At 50.8% G+C, this 18,527-nt stretch overlaps 3 protein-coding genes across 3 annotated transcripts; 1 reads left to right on the top strand and 2 right to left on the bottom strand.

Moving 5' to 3' along the window:
* Positions 1-3,121: 3,121 nt before the first annotated feature.
* Positions 3,122-4,513, bottom strand: N7539_005362 (60S ribosomal eL19 domain-containing protein; the record flags this gene model as incomplete). The annotated part of the gene is made up of 5 exons (XM_056934964.1): positions 3,122-3,271; positions 3,406-3,556; positions 3,706-3,975; positions 4,140-4,188; positions 4,333-4,513. 5 exons carry the CDS (start codon positions 4,511-4,513, stop codon positions 3,122-3,124), a joined length of 801 nt encoding a protein of 266 aa, XP_056790158.1.
* Positions 4,514-4,945: 432 nt separating this feature from the next.
* Positions 4,946-13,107, bottom strand: N7539_005363 (putative translational activator; the record flags this gene model as incomplete). The annotated part of the gene is made up of 3 exons (XM_056934965.1): positions 4,946-6,075; positions 6,138-12,914; positions 12,987-13,107. The coding sequence occupies 3 exons, from the start codon at positions 13,105-13,107 to the stop codon at positions 4,946-4,948; spliced, it is 8,028 nt and encodes a 2,675-aa protein (XP_056790159.1).
* A 283-nt stretch (positions 13,108-13,390) lies between these two features.
* On the top strand, positions 13,391-18,178 carry N7539_005364 (putative ATP dependent RNA helicase; the record flags this gene model as incomplete). Its single annotated transcript, XM_056934966.1, has 7 exons — positions 13,391-14,165; positions 14,221-15,748; positions 15,799-17,099; positions 17,153-17,366; positions 17,425-17,755; positions 17,860-18,065; positions 18,151-18,178. 7 exons carry the CDS (start codon positions 13,391-13,393, stop codon positions 18,176-18,178), a joined length of 4,383 nt encoding a protein of 1,460 aa, XP_056790160.1.
* Between the last annotated feature and the right edge of the window lie 349 nt (positions 18,179-18,527).

Below are 18,527 nucleotides of genomic sequence, written 5' to 3' on the forward strand. Positions count from 1 at the left end.
CATCAGGCACTGCGACCTCAATTCAAGCACTCGTTCTCTTCTATCGAAAGCATTAGTCACAGTAGCAATCAGCAGTAGGGGTGGGTGATGGTGGTGGTGATAGTAAAGTTACCTCCCCCTCGATGCTTTCTAAACATCACTCGCCATGTTTCGGATTCTAAATGAGGCCGCATTCCATCTGCATCACTCACACTCCATGGATCCAGTCATGATCACCCAGAAATGAGACAACAGCTCAAAGTCCGATCTCGAGATTCAAGTTCACAGAGATGCCAAGCATCCAGTGACAGTTTCGCCCCGCCGCCCCGCCGCATGCCCTCAATAGTTGGATAATGAAAAGGCGATGGTTGGATTTTCAGGACTCCAATTCAAGGCGACCAGTCTGGGGAAAGATCAAACCATTCAGAGACCACGACGCTGGTCATTCTTCATCAGCATGTCTCATCGTCGAGGTCCACCAGCATTTTCATGTTCAACTCTTAATGGGTGCGATGGGGTAGGGCCACCACCATGACAGCACCGATCAAGGTGAAGGTGCAGCAGCATGTGCCATGTACAGCGTCCAGTCCAGCAATTGTGGGGATGTACACTCTACAGTCTACACTGTAGTGACTGTATGTCTTGGAGCTTGGACGCTTGGGCGAACGGACTTTGCCTCCACTGGTCATGTCATCCCACGTTCCCCGCCATACCTGCTACCATTCAGAGATCAGCATCGAGTCAACGTGAAAACAAGGCCCAACTATACAAGAATAGTAGCAATGTTGAGGTGGCATGGTGGCTCACCGAGTCTGAGACAGGGGGAACATTGCGAAGGAGAAGATGAAGATGAAGATGAAGAGAAGGGTCGAGGATGAAGCACTGGCGACGGGAATGAATACTGGTAGCCTGTAGGTAGCACGTACTACGCTAGTAAGTAATTGATGAATACCTCATAATTGAGCGGTGAACCAGTGTTTGACATTGTTTGACCAGGCATGCTGGTATCAGTACTTATTCAACCCATGCAGAGACACTGCGGTGGGAGTTACGATACTTGTGGATAGGTGTCTATTGGTTGCAGATGATCATCTGAGTATTTGAGATGCAGCTCGATCAGAGTCAGTGGAGGTGTCTCACGTTTCCCAGAGACTTGAGTCGTAGAAAAGTGAGACCCATGGTATTAACCAAGTCACCATCTTCATCTCAATACTGGTGCCCATTTTGGTGTCTGTTCTGTCTACAAGAGTTTCTAGTACATAGGTACAGCAGTATTTAGGCCGCTAGAATGAACCCTAGTTGCTGGTCTGGATCATATAGATCAGTTGAATTCAACGAAAGGATGGAAACCATCCTACATTAGATACACTCGAAATTGGGAAAGTGACCAACAAGACACAACACTAGTCATATTCGAAGAACTGCCCTGCGAAGCATGATGTCTTGGAAGGTGACGAGGAATACCCGAAGCAGGACTTGGTCTGTCAGCCTTCTTTGGAACTAACTCCCTTGCCATACACTCTCAAGTTTACTGGTCTTCATCAATATCCATCCACCGGATCAACCACTCGGTCATACTCTGGAAAGGTCTACAAACGTCTCCTGTCGATCCACCACGGTATGCTGACCACCAAGACGAGATATGTGGATCCATCTCCGATGCACAGATACTGTACTTCCAGTTCAGCTGGAGGGTGACACGTCCATTTCCCAGTCCTGAACCTGGTCAATCAGAGGTTTATGACGTTGAAGTCTGTTCAGGAGGTTGATTTACGAGCCGAATTCCCCGGCTTGTCTTACCCACGCAGAGCCTCATGCCGAGCCACATTTGGCGGCCGTAGAGACTATGTTGAGACTTTACATCGCTCCACTGCAGTCCCGTCCTCGACCGTCTGTTCGGGCAGAGGCGTATTGAAGTATCACCAACCCCAGGATATCCAATGCCCTAAACGTCTGTGGCATTGACCGGTCGGGTGACGAGTTCAATCAGGTAACAAGGCTGTGGCTACATCCAACACACCTATCAAGGTTAGACGGACCACCGGCGTCTCAAAAAGGGATATGGAATGGCACTCGGCGGCGATGTATATTACTTGAGCAATGCCAACCTTCTTCCCTATAAACGCCGACTTGGCGTAGTTTCTGCACCATCTCGTTGATTTAGGATATTGAGAAATAGCTGCAGACGACTGGAACAGAAGCAAAGTCAGCAAGCATCCATGTGCAGGTAGGGCCGTGCTTGATATATGTCAATTAGTATCGAGTTTATCGACTGAATGTAGACCAGCACTCGATCCATGTAGGACATGGACGTAGCGCGATATTTATCTACCCCATTCACCGATTGCGCCTACTAAAACCTACCTAACGTCCTACAGTGGTGATACCTAGTACATACTTATAGCTGTCATCCACCTGCACTAGTCTGAACAGGTACCAATGTTGGTATCCCGTCTTTCTTCACGGCAGGTTCTCTAATCTAAGGTTGTTGACACGGGGCATGACAGGTCCACGAAGAGGATGAACAACAGCCCTCGTCACGAGCAAGTGTAACTGTCATAGTCGTGCTCAACTGAGCAGATAATCACAACCAAGTCCAATTACATCGTGCATACCAACAGACATGGGAGGGGAGAATCGCCAACAAATCATAATCATCTTGAAACGCCATACTGATAGGGAGAGACAGTGTTTTTTTGTAGTTTTTTTTTGTTTTGAATAAGATTTTTCCTTTTGCCTTCTCGATATCAACAAGAATGGCTGGAGTATCACGTCATCATTGTATCTCCCCTATTGCTCCAAAATTTCCCAAAAGATCCCAGAAGCCCAAACCCCCATGCGATCCGCAGAGAAAGACTGGTGAGCGTCGTCGTCGTCTTCAGAGCAGGAAAAGAAGAATCATGTCCGACTAGAGGAAGAAGGGGACTTTTTTTTTTCGAGGAATCAAGGGCGACACTTATGTATTTCGAGGAGACAAAAGGGTAGTAAAGAGTAGTGCAGCCGCTTTTTTTCGAAAAAAAAAAAAATAAATTCAGTCTCCCCGGAACAAACCCAGTATGTTTTCATCCGCTTTCATAACCTCCGCACCGATGAGTCGAGAAGTGTCAAATCATGCCACGGAATGCAAATTGTGGAAACGAATTTACTCCTGGGCCTCGCCAGCCATAGCGCTACGCTTGGCCTCGACACGCTCAGCGCGGCGCTCACGGAGAGCCTTGTTCTTGGCACGCTTAGCGTCCATCTCCTCCTTGAGGACACGCTCACGTTGGCGCTCAGCCTTGGCCTTCTGGATCTATAGTCGTAAAAGAAACACTGGTTAGTCACGAGGTTCAGGGCGCGAGGTGTGTTGATTTGATCACAGGAAATCGTGGAAGCCAGGTGTAGACGTTCGAAATCTTTGAATTCGATTGGTAGGGAGAAACTTACGTGCTCAACCAGAGCACGCTTGTGCTTGAAGGTGTTACCCTTGCTCAGGTGGTAGAGCTCGTGGTAAAGGTGCTTGTCGATCTTGCCGGCGGCACGGTAACGGACGAGAAGGCGACGGAGAACACGCATGCGGCGCATCCAGAGGACCTGGCTGTAAAGAGAGGGAAAAACACCATGTTAGCACATGCTATTTCGGAGCGCGTGTGCCATGTCGAATATGCCCATTATGATAGAGGCCGTGAAGAAGGTCTCAGAGCTGGCTGATTCGAGCCTTGTCGGATGGGGTCGAGTTCATCGTACCTGGGCATACGGGCATCCTTGGTACCCTTACGCTTACCCAGACCGCGGTGACGACCAATACGGCGGGCAGCAGTCAACTCACGGGCACGGGCGCGAGAGTGCATGGTGACGGGCTTCTTGATGATGAGGCCATCGCTGACGAGCTTGCGGATGGTCTGACGGGAGTTGGCGTTGGAGATCTCGGTCATCTCATTGGGGTCGAGCCAAATCTTGCGCTTGCCGCAGCCGACCACGGAGGCCGCAAGGCGCTTCTGGGTGCGAAGGTTGACCCTGCAATGAGGAAAAAAAGACGCTGTCAGCCTCTGCATCTATCCTGATCCGTTCAAGCCCATCCCCAATATCTGCCATCGGCGGTATCGGATCCAAATTTTCGCAAACGATCGTGGGACGGTATGCTGGATTCGGTCGGAGTATCGCGGGAGATGAAAACTCACATCTTGATGTCGGCGTATCGACGGTCGTTGGCGGATGATGTTCGTTGCACTGGACGTAGAAAACCAGACGGTGAGGAGTTTGGGGCGGGCCGATTAGCTAATGTGCAGTAAGCGAGTCCCCCCTCCCACCGCGCATTCAAGGGTTAGGGCTGCTACCCTTCGAGCTATTCCTGATCGGGTTCCCGTCCCATACAAACATACTCCGTCACGTGAAATTTGTTCTTGCGCCCGCTGCGGCCTGATAAGACGGAATCGATAAGGAATTGCACTTGTGCCAAGACATCGTTCTCGATCCAACGCGGAGTAATGACGATTGACGCATGATCTTCATCTGACTCCAGACGCCTTGTTAGCAACTTCATAAACTTTATCATCTTGCTATCCAGAGCACGTGATGACTTTCCAAGTTTCCATATACTCGGATCACACGAGACTAACGTGATGTATCAAACCTGACCGCTCCAAAGTGTAGTTTAGCAAATATTCAGCGAGTTGTTCGGGATCGATCAGTTCACAAACTTGAAAAGCGTTCCCGAGCATCCTCTCCACTAGGTGTGTTGCATTGTAGATTGGTCCTGCTTGTTGCCGTGGCGGCGAGATCGATCTCATTAGCCCTGCCCGCAATAATCTCCATATTATGAAGCATTACGCTTGAGACATACGTAGTAAATCAACTTGAATCTATTTTTGGTGCCTTCATAGACTGACGAATTGTGATAAGGGTATACCCACGTCAAGTACCTATATACAGCTTGATTCATACACCCTGAAATTTCCTTAATCCTCATCAACACGAACAAAAGTCATCAATCGTCGCCAAATGAATCATCCACCAAATCCACCTTTCCAATACTCCACACTTCCTTCTCATCGTCCACCTCGTCATTTGATAGGCCTAGGCCGCCTTCGCCACCCTCTGCGACCCGGCGTTCTCGTGCTTGGTTGGCAAGACGCATAGCAACACGCTTGAAGTAATCAGACATGCTACGCTTCGGGCCCGGGGGCAAGGATGCACCGGGCCCAGCCATGTACTTGTCAAAGACCTCGCTGTCTGAATCCACAACAGAGAAAAGCGACAGGAAAGCGGCTTCGGATGCCAATTTCACTGGGATCACCAGATCCCGCACGCCCGCGAAGATAGGCGGCGCAAGAATTGCGAGGTGAGGACGGGTCAATTCAGGGTGCAAGCGGCTGACTGTCCGAATGACAACCAAGGCCAATCTACGGGTATCCACTGGACCCCCGGGTTGAATTGCCGAAGTCAAGGACTCGAAGATGGCCTTGTGGGTCTCAAAGCTGTGATCACCCTGGCTGGAAAGAAGGTATTTACCAGCAGCGAGAACACTGTTGTCGGAGATGAATGGATCCTTGTGAGTGACGCCCTGAGAGATTGCAGCGGGAGTCTCCGTAACAAAGTTGTCCAATAGAGTTGTAGGAGCTTCGGCAAGCAGAGCATTCAGACCCAAAATGGACGCGTGTGAGAATTGACCGTTGAGGACGCGATGCTTGATCAAGGGCACAGCTGAGGTATCCGGAATCACCTTAGCTAGCACACCAAGCAGTCGTGCATTCGTGATGGCGACAGCGTCAGTCTCATCACTGGCGTCGTCATCAATCAGAGTAAGGATTGCATTCTGCGAAGCCTCACTCATGTTTGCACCAGCCTTACCCACAACTTCTTGAAGAGCCTTCATCATGGCATTCTTGACACCAGTGTCGGTGGTCTTCGATCCAGTGATAAGTTCAGCAATAAGGGGATCCACTCTAGGAGTGAGAGTAATGAGGATACCGAGACCCTTGGCAGCGCGATTACGCAGAGTCTCACTGGTAGAGTCGGCAAGTCCACGGGCAAAAGTGCGCTGGAGCTGAGGAAGGAAGGGCTTGACTGCAAGCGGGATCTTCTCCAACAGCTTGTTGAGTGTAAAGAAAATGGCACCTGTGTAATGATTAGCATCGATTCAAAGCACGGAGGGGTACGCAAGATGATGTGAAGCTTACACTTAATGTCTGTGGAACGCTCAGACACCACACGGATGAGAGGACCTGTTATTTGAGTAACGAAGGGCTTCAAGGAGTTGGGACCTGTGCGGTCAATGACATCCGCAATCGCAAGAGCGGACTGAGTGCGCTGGTCGGTGGTTCCGTTAAGTAAACCTTGCAGGAAGATAGGCAAAACTGCCATGATGCCCTTGGGAAGGCTAAAGCCAGGCAGATCTGCCCCAGGAACGCCAACTTGGCGCAGAGTTTGGCGAGTTGGAATCGCCAGGACCTCCATCTCTTCCTTGCGCAGGTGAGAAGTAAGACCACTCAGCGCGGCCCAGGCAGCCTTCACAACCTCCTGATCCCGATCGTCGAATGAGATCAACAAGACACGGATCAGGTCCTGATGGTAACGAGAATAGTCGATTTCCGCATCCGCGAAGAACTTGTTGAGGTGAAGAGCGGCCTTGCCCCGACGGCGATGGTCATCATGTTTCAGCAAGGTCATCATCACATTCAAAGCGGTGTTGAGGCCATCGTATTCATCAACAGACACCAGGACGGTATCAAGGGCAGCCTCCAGCTCGGTCTTCAGCTCCTCATCTTGAGTGTCAATGATACCATCCATGAGAGCATTGATGATGTTCGGCAGTCTCCTGGTCATGGCACCTCCTGCAACTTCTGCCAAGGAAGCCAGGGCCCTGGCATTGAAAGCAGAAATAGGGGGAGTGAGCAATGTAGGAATGAGGTTGGGGAGAATGATGTTGGCACGAGTCTGCTCCGTGAGCAGAGTCAGGAGTGCAGACAAAGCCTGTTCGGCATCTTGGTCGTTTCTGAGCAAGTGAAGCAGGTAAGGGAGGACCTGATCAACGGCCTTCTTGCCGAGGATCTGCTGCAGGGCGTCGAAGGCCTCGGCAGCAGCTTCACGCACGTCCTCGTCGCTGTCAACCAGAGCAACACGAACAGTAGAAATGAGGATCTTTTCATACTCTTCGAGAGCTTCAGGAGTAGTAGCAGTGATAAGCTCGCGCAAAGCGAAACAGATACCTTGCTTAACGTCCACATCAGGCGAGGTCTGGAGACCTTCCTCAAGCAAGGGCAGAAGGGTAGAAAGCACTGATTCTCCAGCCTTTTTGATGAGATCACCCAGGGCGTTGGAAGCAATGACTTTCTGCTCCATGTTGGACGAGCCAAGTCGGCGAATGATAAGTTGCGACAGAGTCGACACCATCTCCTTGAGGGTCTTGGGAGAGGCGACCAACGCCTTCCACACTGCCATTGCGGCACTCTTGACCAAACCAGAAGTATCGCAGCGACAGATGAACAGAGCAGACAGAACCTTGTTTCTGCGCTCTTCTCCGAGAACCTCAAGAAGCGACTGGCCGGCTTGAGTAGCTTCCTCTTCCTCTTCGTCAGCCTCGGATTTGCCACTGATACCAGTGAGGCTGAAGAGCAGGTCTCCGACCAGCTCGACGGAGCTAAGACGAATGCGGTAGCTGTCGTCAGCCAAACCTCGTTCGAGCTCGGGCAGAAGCAAGTCAATAGCCTTGGTTGCGAAGTTCTTGACCAGGAGGCGACCGGCGCGCAATGAAGTCTCTCGGATCGACTCGATGTCGTCCGCAAGACCAGCAAGAATCGGGGGAATAATCTTGCTCAGGTAATTGGCGAAGCTGTTGCCGAAGCAAGCAGGCAAGAAGATGAACAGAGTCATGAAGCCTTCACGAACGGCCGGCTTAGAGCTTGACACATTCTGAAGAATGGTAGGCAGGGTCTCTTCAAGTCTAGTGGTACCCAAACCAGCAAGCACCTCTGACAGTGCTTGTGCAGATCCCAACCGGTCGCCAGCGCCTGTGTCTGACTTGAGAGTGTTCATCAGGTTAGGAATCAAGTCAGGCAAGGCGTCCTCACCGAGTTTCTCAATCAGTGAGCCCAAGGCCTTGGAGGCGGTTGCTCGAGTTGTGGGAACAGGGTCCACAATAGCCATATTGAGACCAGCGACAATGATAGGCAGGTGAGCAATAAGATCCTTTCGCTCTGTGAGATGAGCTAAGCTACCGATGATTTGTGCAGATTTGCGTTTCGTGGCAGAGCGATCCGCTAGACCACGCTCCAGAATGCGAACGACCAGAGCCAAAGATGGAGCGTCCAAGTAGTGAACAAAAGAAACCTTTATAAGCGAATCAAGAGCCTCGTCCGTATACTTGGTGGGATCGCTCAGTGCCTTCAGAAGCACGTTTACCAAGCTCTTGACCTCAGGGTTGCTGATGACTTCTCCGAATCGCTGCAGGCTGCGGTTGGCCGCATTACGGACCTCTTTGTGGGTATCGTTAAGTACGACCGTGAGAGGAGGGATGATATCGGGCAAGCTGGCAGCAAGCTGCTGGGGATCAAGGTATGCCATGGCTCCCAGAAGGTTGCAAGCACCCTTCTGACTACGCCACTGGGTATCGTCAAGACCATCCAGAAGAGTTGGCAAGATTTGCTTGACACCATACGAGCTGAGATTCTGGAAGCAGGCCTTAGAAGCGTCCAGACAGGCGTCACGAACGTCAATGCTGGGATCGCCAAATCCGGCAAGCAATTGTGGAACAAGTTGAATAACGTATGGCTCGAACGTACGACCAAGAACAGATGCAAGAAGCTCGTACGCCAACAGGGCACCTTGCCGCTGATGAGATTCTTTCTTGTTCTCGAAGGCCTCCTTAAGGAGACTCATAATGCGGAATTCCCGTAGAGTGGAGATACCTCTGCCGCTGACAATACCAGCCAGACCGTAGGCGGCTCCACGTTGAGTAGCATACTCCTTGACGTTGAGAAGAGAATCCAGCATCTGTTGAACGTAGTCGGCAGTCTTAGGCCCCGAAAGTCTAATCAATGGGGGTAAGCATTCGGAAACAGCAGACTGCACAGTTTCTGAGGGCGTTGGCAAAGTTGCAAGAAGCTTGTTGACGACTGTCTGGAGCCGAGGGTCTTCGGCTTGCAAATGGCGGGCTAGTGCACCGTAAAGTACAACGACCGCTTCGTTTAACAGGTCCGAGGTCTGGCTTGCCTTGTCCGAGGTTTCCAAGACGGTCTCGAGCAGTTTCATCAGCTCCTCGACCTTTTGCTGGCCTCTCTCGGCAATGACAGATTTGCCACTCTCGGCCATTTGAGCGCGGACAGAGGAATTCTTGTCAACAAGAGGGCCACGCTCGATGAGGAACTGCAAGAAGTTTATGATCTGCTCGCCCTCAAAGATATTGGTCATTGCGTTGAATGCTAGGGCAATGCCACTTCTGGCCACCCAATTATCGGTGTTTTCGACCTTCTTCGGCATACCATAAGCATCCTTCTCCGGAGCTTTAGGTTTGACTTCTTCTGAGTACTGGGCCTCCAGGTCGGAGAGAATGCCATTGAATTTGCTCTTGTCGAATTCAATGGCGTGAGCCAAAGCCCGTGCCGCAGCACCTCGAAGTTGGTAATCATTGGAATGCAAGTACTTGACGATTTGAGGATAAGAGTCATCATCCACTTCCAGGGCGTTTTCCTCCCAGATAGCCTCTGCTAGTTCGACATTCTCTTCGATCTGATCGTGACAGCTCAACCAGATATGCACAGAGAAGTCAAGATCGGTCAAGTCGATTTCAGCATCAATCACCTGGAGCACAGATGTGCGAACAGAGGCATCGGGGACTATGGTGCCTTGCAGAAGAGTCTCAAGTTCCTCAGCGGTAATGCTAGCTGCGATGCAGCGACAAAAATCGAACAAAGTGTCCTTGAATAATTTATAATGCTGGGTGTATCTTTCCATTCCTGACAGAAGTTGCCGCAGCACTTCGATACGAGGAAGTCGCACATCCCCAAAGCAATTAGTATGGAAGGATAAGAATTCGATTGCAAGGAGCACCTGTTCGCCTTCTTGTTCCCCCTTCACCTCTTCAATACCATTCTGACGCAGAATGATGAAGATCAGGGGGAGAATATAGGCGAGCGATGGGGTGTCAAGTGGACGCTGTTCGGATGCGAATCGCAAGCGATACAGTATCCTCGTGACAAGTTGACCGAGATGCTCGTTCTCCATTTCTGCGGGCAAATTTGTATTACCAATGGCACGAAGAGTCGCGATCCCGATGAAAGGTCGGGTGGTCGAGAGACGAGGCGACAACTTGTCGGAGCAGGTGATGTAGGCTCGAGAAACGACATCGCCAACGAATAGCCCAGCGCCGGCGTTGGAAAGAGAGAGCAAGCAACTAACGGCCTCATTGATCCATCCCTCAGCGTCACCTGCTGGACTATTGGCTAGACCGAGGACAAGTCCAGCACCCCTCTCAATACGCTTGACTTCTTGTTTGACATCTTCGCGAATTTTTGATTCTTTCGCGAGTTGAGCATTTACCTTTGTCTGTTCCTCTGAGGTCAGCTTCTTAGGCTTTTGACCCTGCTTCTCGGCGAGTTTGGCACGCAGCTCCTGTTCCCACTTCAAAGTATCGTAATCCTTGGTGCTCTTGTCGAAGACCGGCTGCTTAGACTTGCTGCTCAAGACATCAATGTATGTTGTTCCTTCAGGCGTACGAGCAATGGCTGCGTCGGTGGCTGTAAACTTCGCCAGGCGAGAACCATCCAAATCTTGCTTGATCTGATCAACAATTCGAGGGATCATCACGTCTGGTGCCACGAACGCCAGGTCACCTGCTGCACTCCATACCGCCGCATTGACGTTGGGCACCGCCGATTGCACAGGATCTGTTGTCACATTGACCAGCCGGTCGATGCAGTCTTTGGAATGAGCTCGAACAAGATTTCCAGGGTCGACGCCGGTTGCCAGACACAAATCGATCCATGAACAGTTTGGAATCAGCTCTGACCGCCCGAGAACGAGAATGTCAACAAGCTGGGCTTCCAAAGCGGAGGAGTCCAGCTTGTTTTCCTCTCTGATTTTGGACGAAGGGATCAAGCCTTTCAATACCAAATGAAGCAGACGTTCGCTGCTGGGTCCGGCAAAGAATGCGGCAGATTCCTTCTCTGCTGTTCGGAAAGAAAAAAGCCAGGACCAAAGCGCATTGATCACAATTTGGCCGATGAAATTGAGATCCTGAAGAGCAACAGAAGCCAAGGTGGCCACGGCCCCCTGACGATGAGCTGTCTCTAATGTTGGACCTGTGATAGCATATATAAAGGATGAGGCCCACGCAGTCTTCGCCGCGTCGTCCGCACACCTGAAGCTTGAACCGGCTGTCACGGAAGCTAAGGCTCGAACAAGCCATTGAATCTCTGCAGAAGAGGTGACCTTTGAATAGGCTCTAGGATTCAGAAGGAAAGATGGCTTTGGACCCATTGTCATAGCTTGCTGAACCTTCTCATCCCAGAGCGCCTTAGCTGAGGCTTCGACATCAGATGCTCGTTGGAACATAGCCAGGAAGATGTAGGCGGATGAAAGAGCACCGCTCTGGGCCGATGGCAAAGCGTTCGCAGCAACTTCCACATAGATGTCTTTCATCTTGGACAGGAACTTCACAACAAGCGGCTCAACCTCGGCAGTCTTGAGGGATGCGACGTCAGAGTTCCAGAGCATCTCTCCTACTCTAAGTTGCCAGATTCTCCTGAATGGAATTCTCTTGTCAGATACTCCCTTGGCCACAGCATTAATCACGTCGTCAGAGATCTTGATAGAGGACTTGATGAGGAAGGAAAGATGTGTGCATAATGACTTCAATTCCTCTTCCAGAGCCGCTTCGTTAGACTCTCGCGTGAAGAGAGGGCAAAGTCCCTGTGCAATCTCCGTGGACACGCTTGTAGACAATGGTATGGCCAGAATGGCTTGCGAATAAGCGACACGATGCTCCGGGGTCGTGATTTTCTGTGTCTTCATGGGACTGAGCAGCTCATTGGCAATCTTCGACACCAATGACTCCGTCTTGCAGCATGAAACGAGGGCCCTGAAAGAGTCAACTGCGCCCTGTCGAATAGTCGCGTTATTTGACTTCATGCTAGCCAGAAGGTGCTTGGAGAGGCGAGCATGCAGCACTTCTGAAAGGTCAATCTCCTCAGGCAGCGAAGCGCATAGTGGGGGGATGATTCCATTCATGATCACTTCAGGCGCTCTGAGCATGGACTTCTCCATAGGGGGCACTATCTCGTTCACAACGTCGTCCTTGGTAACAAACGAGGTGAAGAAGTCCGACAGCCCGCCGGCCACATGAGAAGGCACCACAGCCTTGGAGCTGATCACTTCTTTCGCATAAAATCCCAGCAGCTCTTTCTTCGACTCCTCAAGAATTGTTTTGCGAGCTGGTAGTCGAGCGCAGACACCGGAGATGACGCCTAACAACAATGCATTCTTGTAGCCGGCTGCAGCGTCACTGGTTAGCCGAGCAATTGACTGGCGACACGCATTTTCACCCCAAGCCTCGCAAGAGAAAGCAGCGCGCAGAGCCCTTCTGGTGACCCGGAGTGCCGATTGTCTGACCGATTCCTTCGGGGTATGAGCGAAACAATTCTCCAATGCTTTAGCATCAATTGCGATCAAGTCGAGGACATTGGCCAATGGCGTGTCAGCCTTTTCGCTGATTTGTTGCAAGATAACGCAGCACCATTCCAGCAAGACAAAGCCCGAGTTCGAGGCCAGGCCAGGCTTCGCGGACTCGATTTTCAGCTTTTCTGTCAAATCTTTGAGATGATCGGCGCCATTGGGTGTGCGAAGAAGGGAAGAGAGGCACTGCTGAACGGCCTGACGAGACGGTCGGTCAACGTAACGAGGATATGTCTGGAAGAGCAATGCGAGGACATCCCTTTGGGACTCGGGGGTCAGGTCAGATTCTAATCAATATCCAGGATTAGCAGCAGTCCGCGAAAACATAGCATCACGCACGGAATGGGATTGGTTTTTACCGCTCTTGTCGCGGAGTTCTTGAAGGGTCCGGACCCTTCGCGAGGTCGAACTCGAGAGAAGTGCGACCCGCAAGGCATCCAGATCCCCAGACTTGACCTGGTCCCATGGAATTGGATCCATGATCAGAGGTCAACGCGGGGAGAGGAGGTTTAAGGGTTGTGTAGACGAGGGGAAAGAATGAATTCGTGGTGAGGTGGGCTGAAATGCCCGGATGCTGTCATAAGAGTTTTTGTGTGGGGGGCAGCTGCATTCTCCGCCGCTCAACCAGCAATGAGCGCTTCCTAATTCTCCAACTTCCAGCAACGCTCTCGCGAGGCTGATCTGGAAGATACTCATATGTTTCCCCAAAAGGTGATTTTTCCGACTCCTGTTTAAGATCTTTATCTAGGACGTGACAGCGATCATGCCGTCAAACAACAAAAAGAAAAAGAAGACTCCATCGAACCCAGCTCGAGGCTTCGCAACAGTCTCCGTTCCCTCGAAGCCCAAGCCCGAAAGCACAACCGATACACCGACTACAACAGCAGCGGACTCAGAAGCCACATCCCAAAACGACGCACAAAGCTCACGTCCCGGGAGCAGACCTACGGGTGAGACCGTTTCAGAAATATCCCAGGCCGGTCCCTCATTGCATAATTACTCTCCAGAGGAGCTTGAGAAACACCTGGAGGAGGCCGAACTGCAAATATTTGTGGACAAATACTCGACTAAATGCAAGGCCGATGCAGTTCGCCAAGCGACTAAATTGGAAACAGAGAAACGAGTTTTGCGACAACAAGCAGTTTCGCTGAGTCTTCTCGAATGGCTGCCGAGCGATGTCCAGGATCGTATTCTCGAGTTGGCGACGGTCGAGGAACATGAATACCTTCTTTCGAGCGCCAAAAGCGCCAATGCGAAGACCCTGGTTCCGGATGAGGAGCTTCACAGCAGGCTCTGGACGTTGAAGGAGACGCTGCTTAAGCTTGGATTCTCGCCTGAACGTACAGAAGAGGCACTGAAACATGTCCTCTCTTATTTCGCCGGTGCTCCTGCCCCGAGTGGTCGTGATATTGCGTGGAATCTGGACGAAGCTATGGAGTGGCTGGCCATACACAGTCAAAAAGAGGACCTCCCATCGTATACACAGATAACCGGGCGATCATCGAAGGAGGATGGCAGCGTGACATCATGGATGGCCGGTAAGGAATTATGCTGTAATAATACACGTCAAAGCAAAACGCTGACTTCTGCCAGACCTGGGACTTTCGAGGCCATCATCGCCTAAGCCCCAGAATGGGGCTTCTCTTAGCAAAAAACAAGGCGACTGGAAAACCGCAAAGACCGCAACGCCTGTCTCATACGACTCCGACAGTTCGATTGACCCGGACACCATGGTTACCGAGTGGGTAGATCTTCAGACAAGGCTGTACGGACTTCAGCCCGATCTGTTCGATCGCCCCGGTGGGAAAGGGAAGAAGGCTCGAGGAATCGCCAAAGACATATCGAGTGATCCCGCAGTAGCGAAGTTACAGCGCAAGGCTGCTCGAATCGAACGAGATGTCCTTTTTGAGGCACAAGAGGCGGAATTCATTTGGAGGTCAAAGCTTGACGAGCTCAGGAAGGACGCGACCTTTGTGCAACGTCCCACTGAGCCGAGAAAGAAGCCTCAAGGCCCCGTATCGCCTGAGAAAGACAGCGGCGACGCTGCCATTGATATCGAAGAAGACGATGCTGGTCTTCTGGGAGACATTTTTGAGGCTGATGCCAATGATGGATCGATTTTGGGCTTACCCCAGCCCACCCACGAAATGAAACTCACGATTCGTGACTTTGGGAAAACTGTGGGCCTCAGCCCGCGAAGAGTTTTGGAGGAATCCTGCAAAGCACGAGACTCGGCCTGCAAGATAGTTTACCAGGACGTCTCGACATCTAGTCACCAATGTCGCAAAGCCGTGGAGGTCCGATGGTCCAAACCACAAGAAACACCGTTCCCCCTAGTCATCGAGTCAGTCACTCACAAATCAAATTCACTAGCGACATTCCTCTCAATGGATGCTATTGTGACACCAGACTCCCAGCAGGCTGAGGGCTATGTGTCAACTCTGGCGCTATTCATCCTCTTTACTCAAAGCTCGAAGGAAGGCAAGGCCTATCTTCGAATCCCCGCAGTTTGGCGGGACCTATGGACTGAGTTTTCGACTCTGAAAAAGAAACAAGAAGATGACCTCGACAAGGCTATTGTCAAGGATTTGAAGCGTCTTATTGATGAGAACCAAGCCACCTTTGAGGATGATGTTGTTCTGCTCGATAATTTCCGCAAAAGGAATGGTACGGCAAGCAAGCCTGGTAGTCCCATGAAGGGGTCTACACGAGGTGATTATTTCGGTCAGGTCGAACATCTTCAGGACATTTGGTTGGCAAAAACGACTACTCCTGCGTTTCAGCGCATGATGCAGGGCAGGATGAATCTTCCAATCTGGAATTTCAAGGAAGAGATTCTGAGCACTTTGGACACGCATCAGGCTCTCATAATTTGCAGTGAGACCGGCAGTGGAAAGAGTACCCAAATTCCATCATACATTTTGGAACACTCAATGCTTCAAGGTCGGCATTGCAAAATCTATGTGACTGAGCCTCGTCGAATTTCCGCCATATCTCTGGCGCGGCGCGTGAGTGAGGAACTCGGCGAGAACAAAAACGATGTCGGAACCAACCGATCTCTCATTGGCTTCGCGGTGAGGCTTGAGAGTAAGGTCACGGCGGCCACTCGTCTTGTTTACGCGTATGTCTTTTGTATTCCGTTTGCTCCAAAATTTCGCTAATTATCTCCAGAACTACCGGTGTGGTCGTGCGCATGCTTGAGAGGCCGGACGATTTCCAAGATATCACTCATGTCGTATTAGATGAAGTTCATGAAAGAACGATTGATAGCGATTTTCTCCTGGTCGTCCTCCGCAGGCTGATGCAAAAACGAACTGATCTGAAGCTTATTCTTATGTCAGCGACGGTTGACGCCCAACGATTCTCGACTTATCTGGGAGGTGTTCCAGTCCTCAACATCCCAGGTCGAACTTTCCCTGTCGAGATGAAGTATCTTGAAGATGCGGTGGAAATGACGAATTATCGTCTACTGGAGGACGAGTCAAACTCAGTGGTGCAAGATGACGTAGATGAGGTCTCGGACGCCACTGGTGAGAATACCGGAGGGTTGCAGGCTAGTTTGGATGGCTACTCGAAGCAAACGAAAGAGACAATCTTGAAATTTGACGAGTATCGCATGGACTACCAGCTCATAAAGAGTCTGCTGCTGAAGATTGCGACTGCGCCTGAAATGGAAATGTACAGCAGGGCGATCTTGGTCTTCATGCCTGGTCTGGCCGAAATTCGTCGTCTGAACGACGAGATCCTCTCAGAGCCGACCTTCCAATCAGGTTGGATCGTGCATGCTTTGCACTCTTCCATTGCCAGTGAAGATCAAGAGAAGGCGTTCAACGTGCCCCCAGACGGGTTCAGGAAGATCGTGATCGCCACCAATATCGCGGAAACAGGCATCACAATTCCCGACATTACTGCGGTCGTTGATACAGGGAAGGAGAAAATGATGCGATTCGATGAGCGAAGACAGCTATCCCGTCTTGTCGAGTCATTCATCTCACGAGCTAATGCCAAACAGCGTCGAGGCCGTGCAGGTCGTGTGCAGAATGGTATATGCTTCCATTTGTTCACGAAGTTCCGCCATGACAGCCTCTTGGCTGAGCAGCAGACACCAGAAATGCTTCGCTTGTCTTTGCAAGACCTGGTACTGAGGGTCAAGATCTGCAAACTGGGAGAAGTCGAGCAAACCCTTACTGAGGCGCTTGACCCGCCATCATCAAAGAATATCCGTCGTGCCATTGATTCTCTTAAGGAAGTGAAAGCGCTGACGAGCAACGAGAGTCTGACACCCTTGGGCTCACAGCTGGCGAAACTTCCACTTGATGTCTTCCTCGGCAAGTTGATTATTCACGGAGCCTTTTTCAAGTGTCTCGATGCTGCTGTTACCATTGCAGCTATCCTTTCCTCAAAATCTCCGTTTGTAAACACAATGGGCTCTAATGCACAGCGAGACTCTGCCCGCAATTCTTTCCAGAGAGGTGATTGTTCAATTCCGTATCCTGTGACGCTTTCGATATTGACGATTTTCCAGGCGATTCCGATCTTTTGACGGTCTACAATGCATACTGCTGCTGGAAGCGAGCAAAGACCACGCCGGGCATGAGTGAATTCTCTTTTTGCCGAAAGAATTGTCTCAGTCCACAGACACTGCTTAGTATTGAGGATGTCAAAATGCAGCTTGTTGTCTCCGTCGCTGATGCTGGTCTGATCACTCTCGATGCTGCACAGAAGGCAGCTTTGAATAGGTATTCTGCTCATGGAGGAAGTTCGCAGGTTGACCGAGGTACTGACATTTCAAAACAGGGCGCGCTCTTCCAATCGCAATCGACAGTTCTTCACAATTCCCGAGCAACACGACCTGAACAGCGCTAACGATGTGGTCATCAATTCGGTCGTGGCATGGAGCTTCTATCCAAAGTTGCTCGCCCGAGAAGGGAAGGGATGGCGCAACGTCGCGAACAACCAGGCCGTCACCCTCCATCCAACTTCAATCAACAAGCGCGCCGATTCTGCGATCAAGTGGTTATCTTACTACCACATTATGCAAGCTCGAAACCGAAATCTGAATGCCCATGACACGAGCGCTGTCGACGATTTTGCGATTGCCCTGTTGTGTGGTGACGCTGACTTTAAGGTAAACCAGCCATTTTACCTTTGCGGCATTCTATCCTCTCTTATCCTGCATTTTTTTTTGAATTTCCTTCCAGCACTTATTCTAACACAAGTTGTCGAACTTAGCTTTACTCCGGGGTCATCTCAATCGACGCGAACCGTATCCGGTTTGCGACCCATAATTGGAAGTCGATGCTAGCCCTGAAGACGCTGAACTCCCGTTTGCGTGACATCCTAGCATCTACGTTCCGCACCCCACACAAGCCCCTGTCCTACAAACAGCAGCAGTGGCTCGACATCTGGCAAGATGTATTTGCGCTTGCAGGAAAGAGGTAGGCGCGAATGTCGCCTTTTTTCCTGCACTGTCGATCTTTTGAACCTCACGCCTATGACCCTCATCATAAGGACTTGACGCAGTCTGGGGAAAGCTCCCAAGTGGGACTGATGCGGCGTGAGAGCAGAGAATGAACGGCGTTGAAATGTTCAATTAAATGATCGAGTCTTTGTACATGTGACGAAGTTTTAACGTGATGTGGGATGTATATAGAAGCTGGTCTTTTGGTATTGCAGTTTTGAAGGGATACCCCTGGGTGTAAGGAATGCAATCGTGTATGATTACATCAATGTGCATTGGATTCTCTATTCAATTGCTTGCATCGCGTAATGCCAGGGTCCGAATAGATGAGGTCAGTCGAGGCGACGAGAAGATTCTTCTACATCTGTGAAACCCCCAGCTGGATTGGGTCCGAGGTCTAGTTACCCCATGTAAACTGATCCAACAAGTCGATCACAAT

The sequence above is a fragment of the Penicillium diatomitis genome, assembly GCF_028827545.1.
Source record: "Penicillium diatomitis strain IBT 30728 chromosome Unknown utg000005l_segment0_segment0, whole genome shotgun sequence".
Lineage (NCBI taxonomy): Eukaryota > Fungi > Ascomycota > Eurotiomycetes > Eurotiales > Aspergillaceae > Penicillium > Penicillium diatomitis.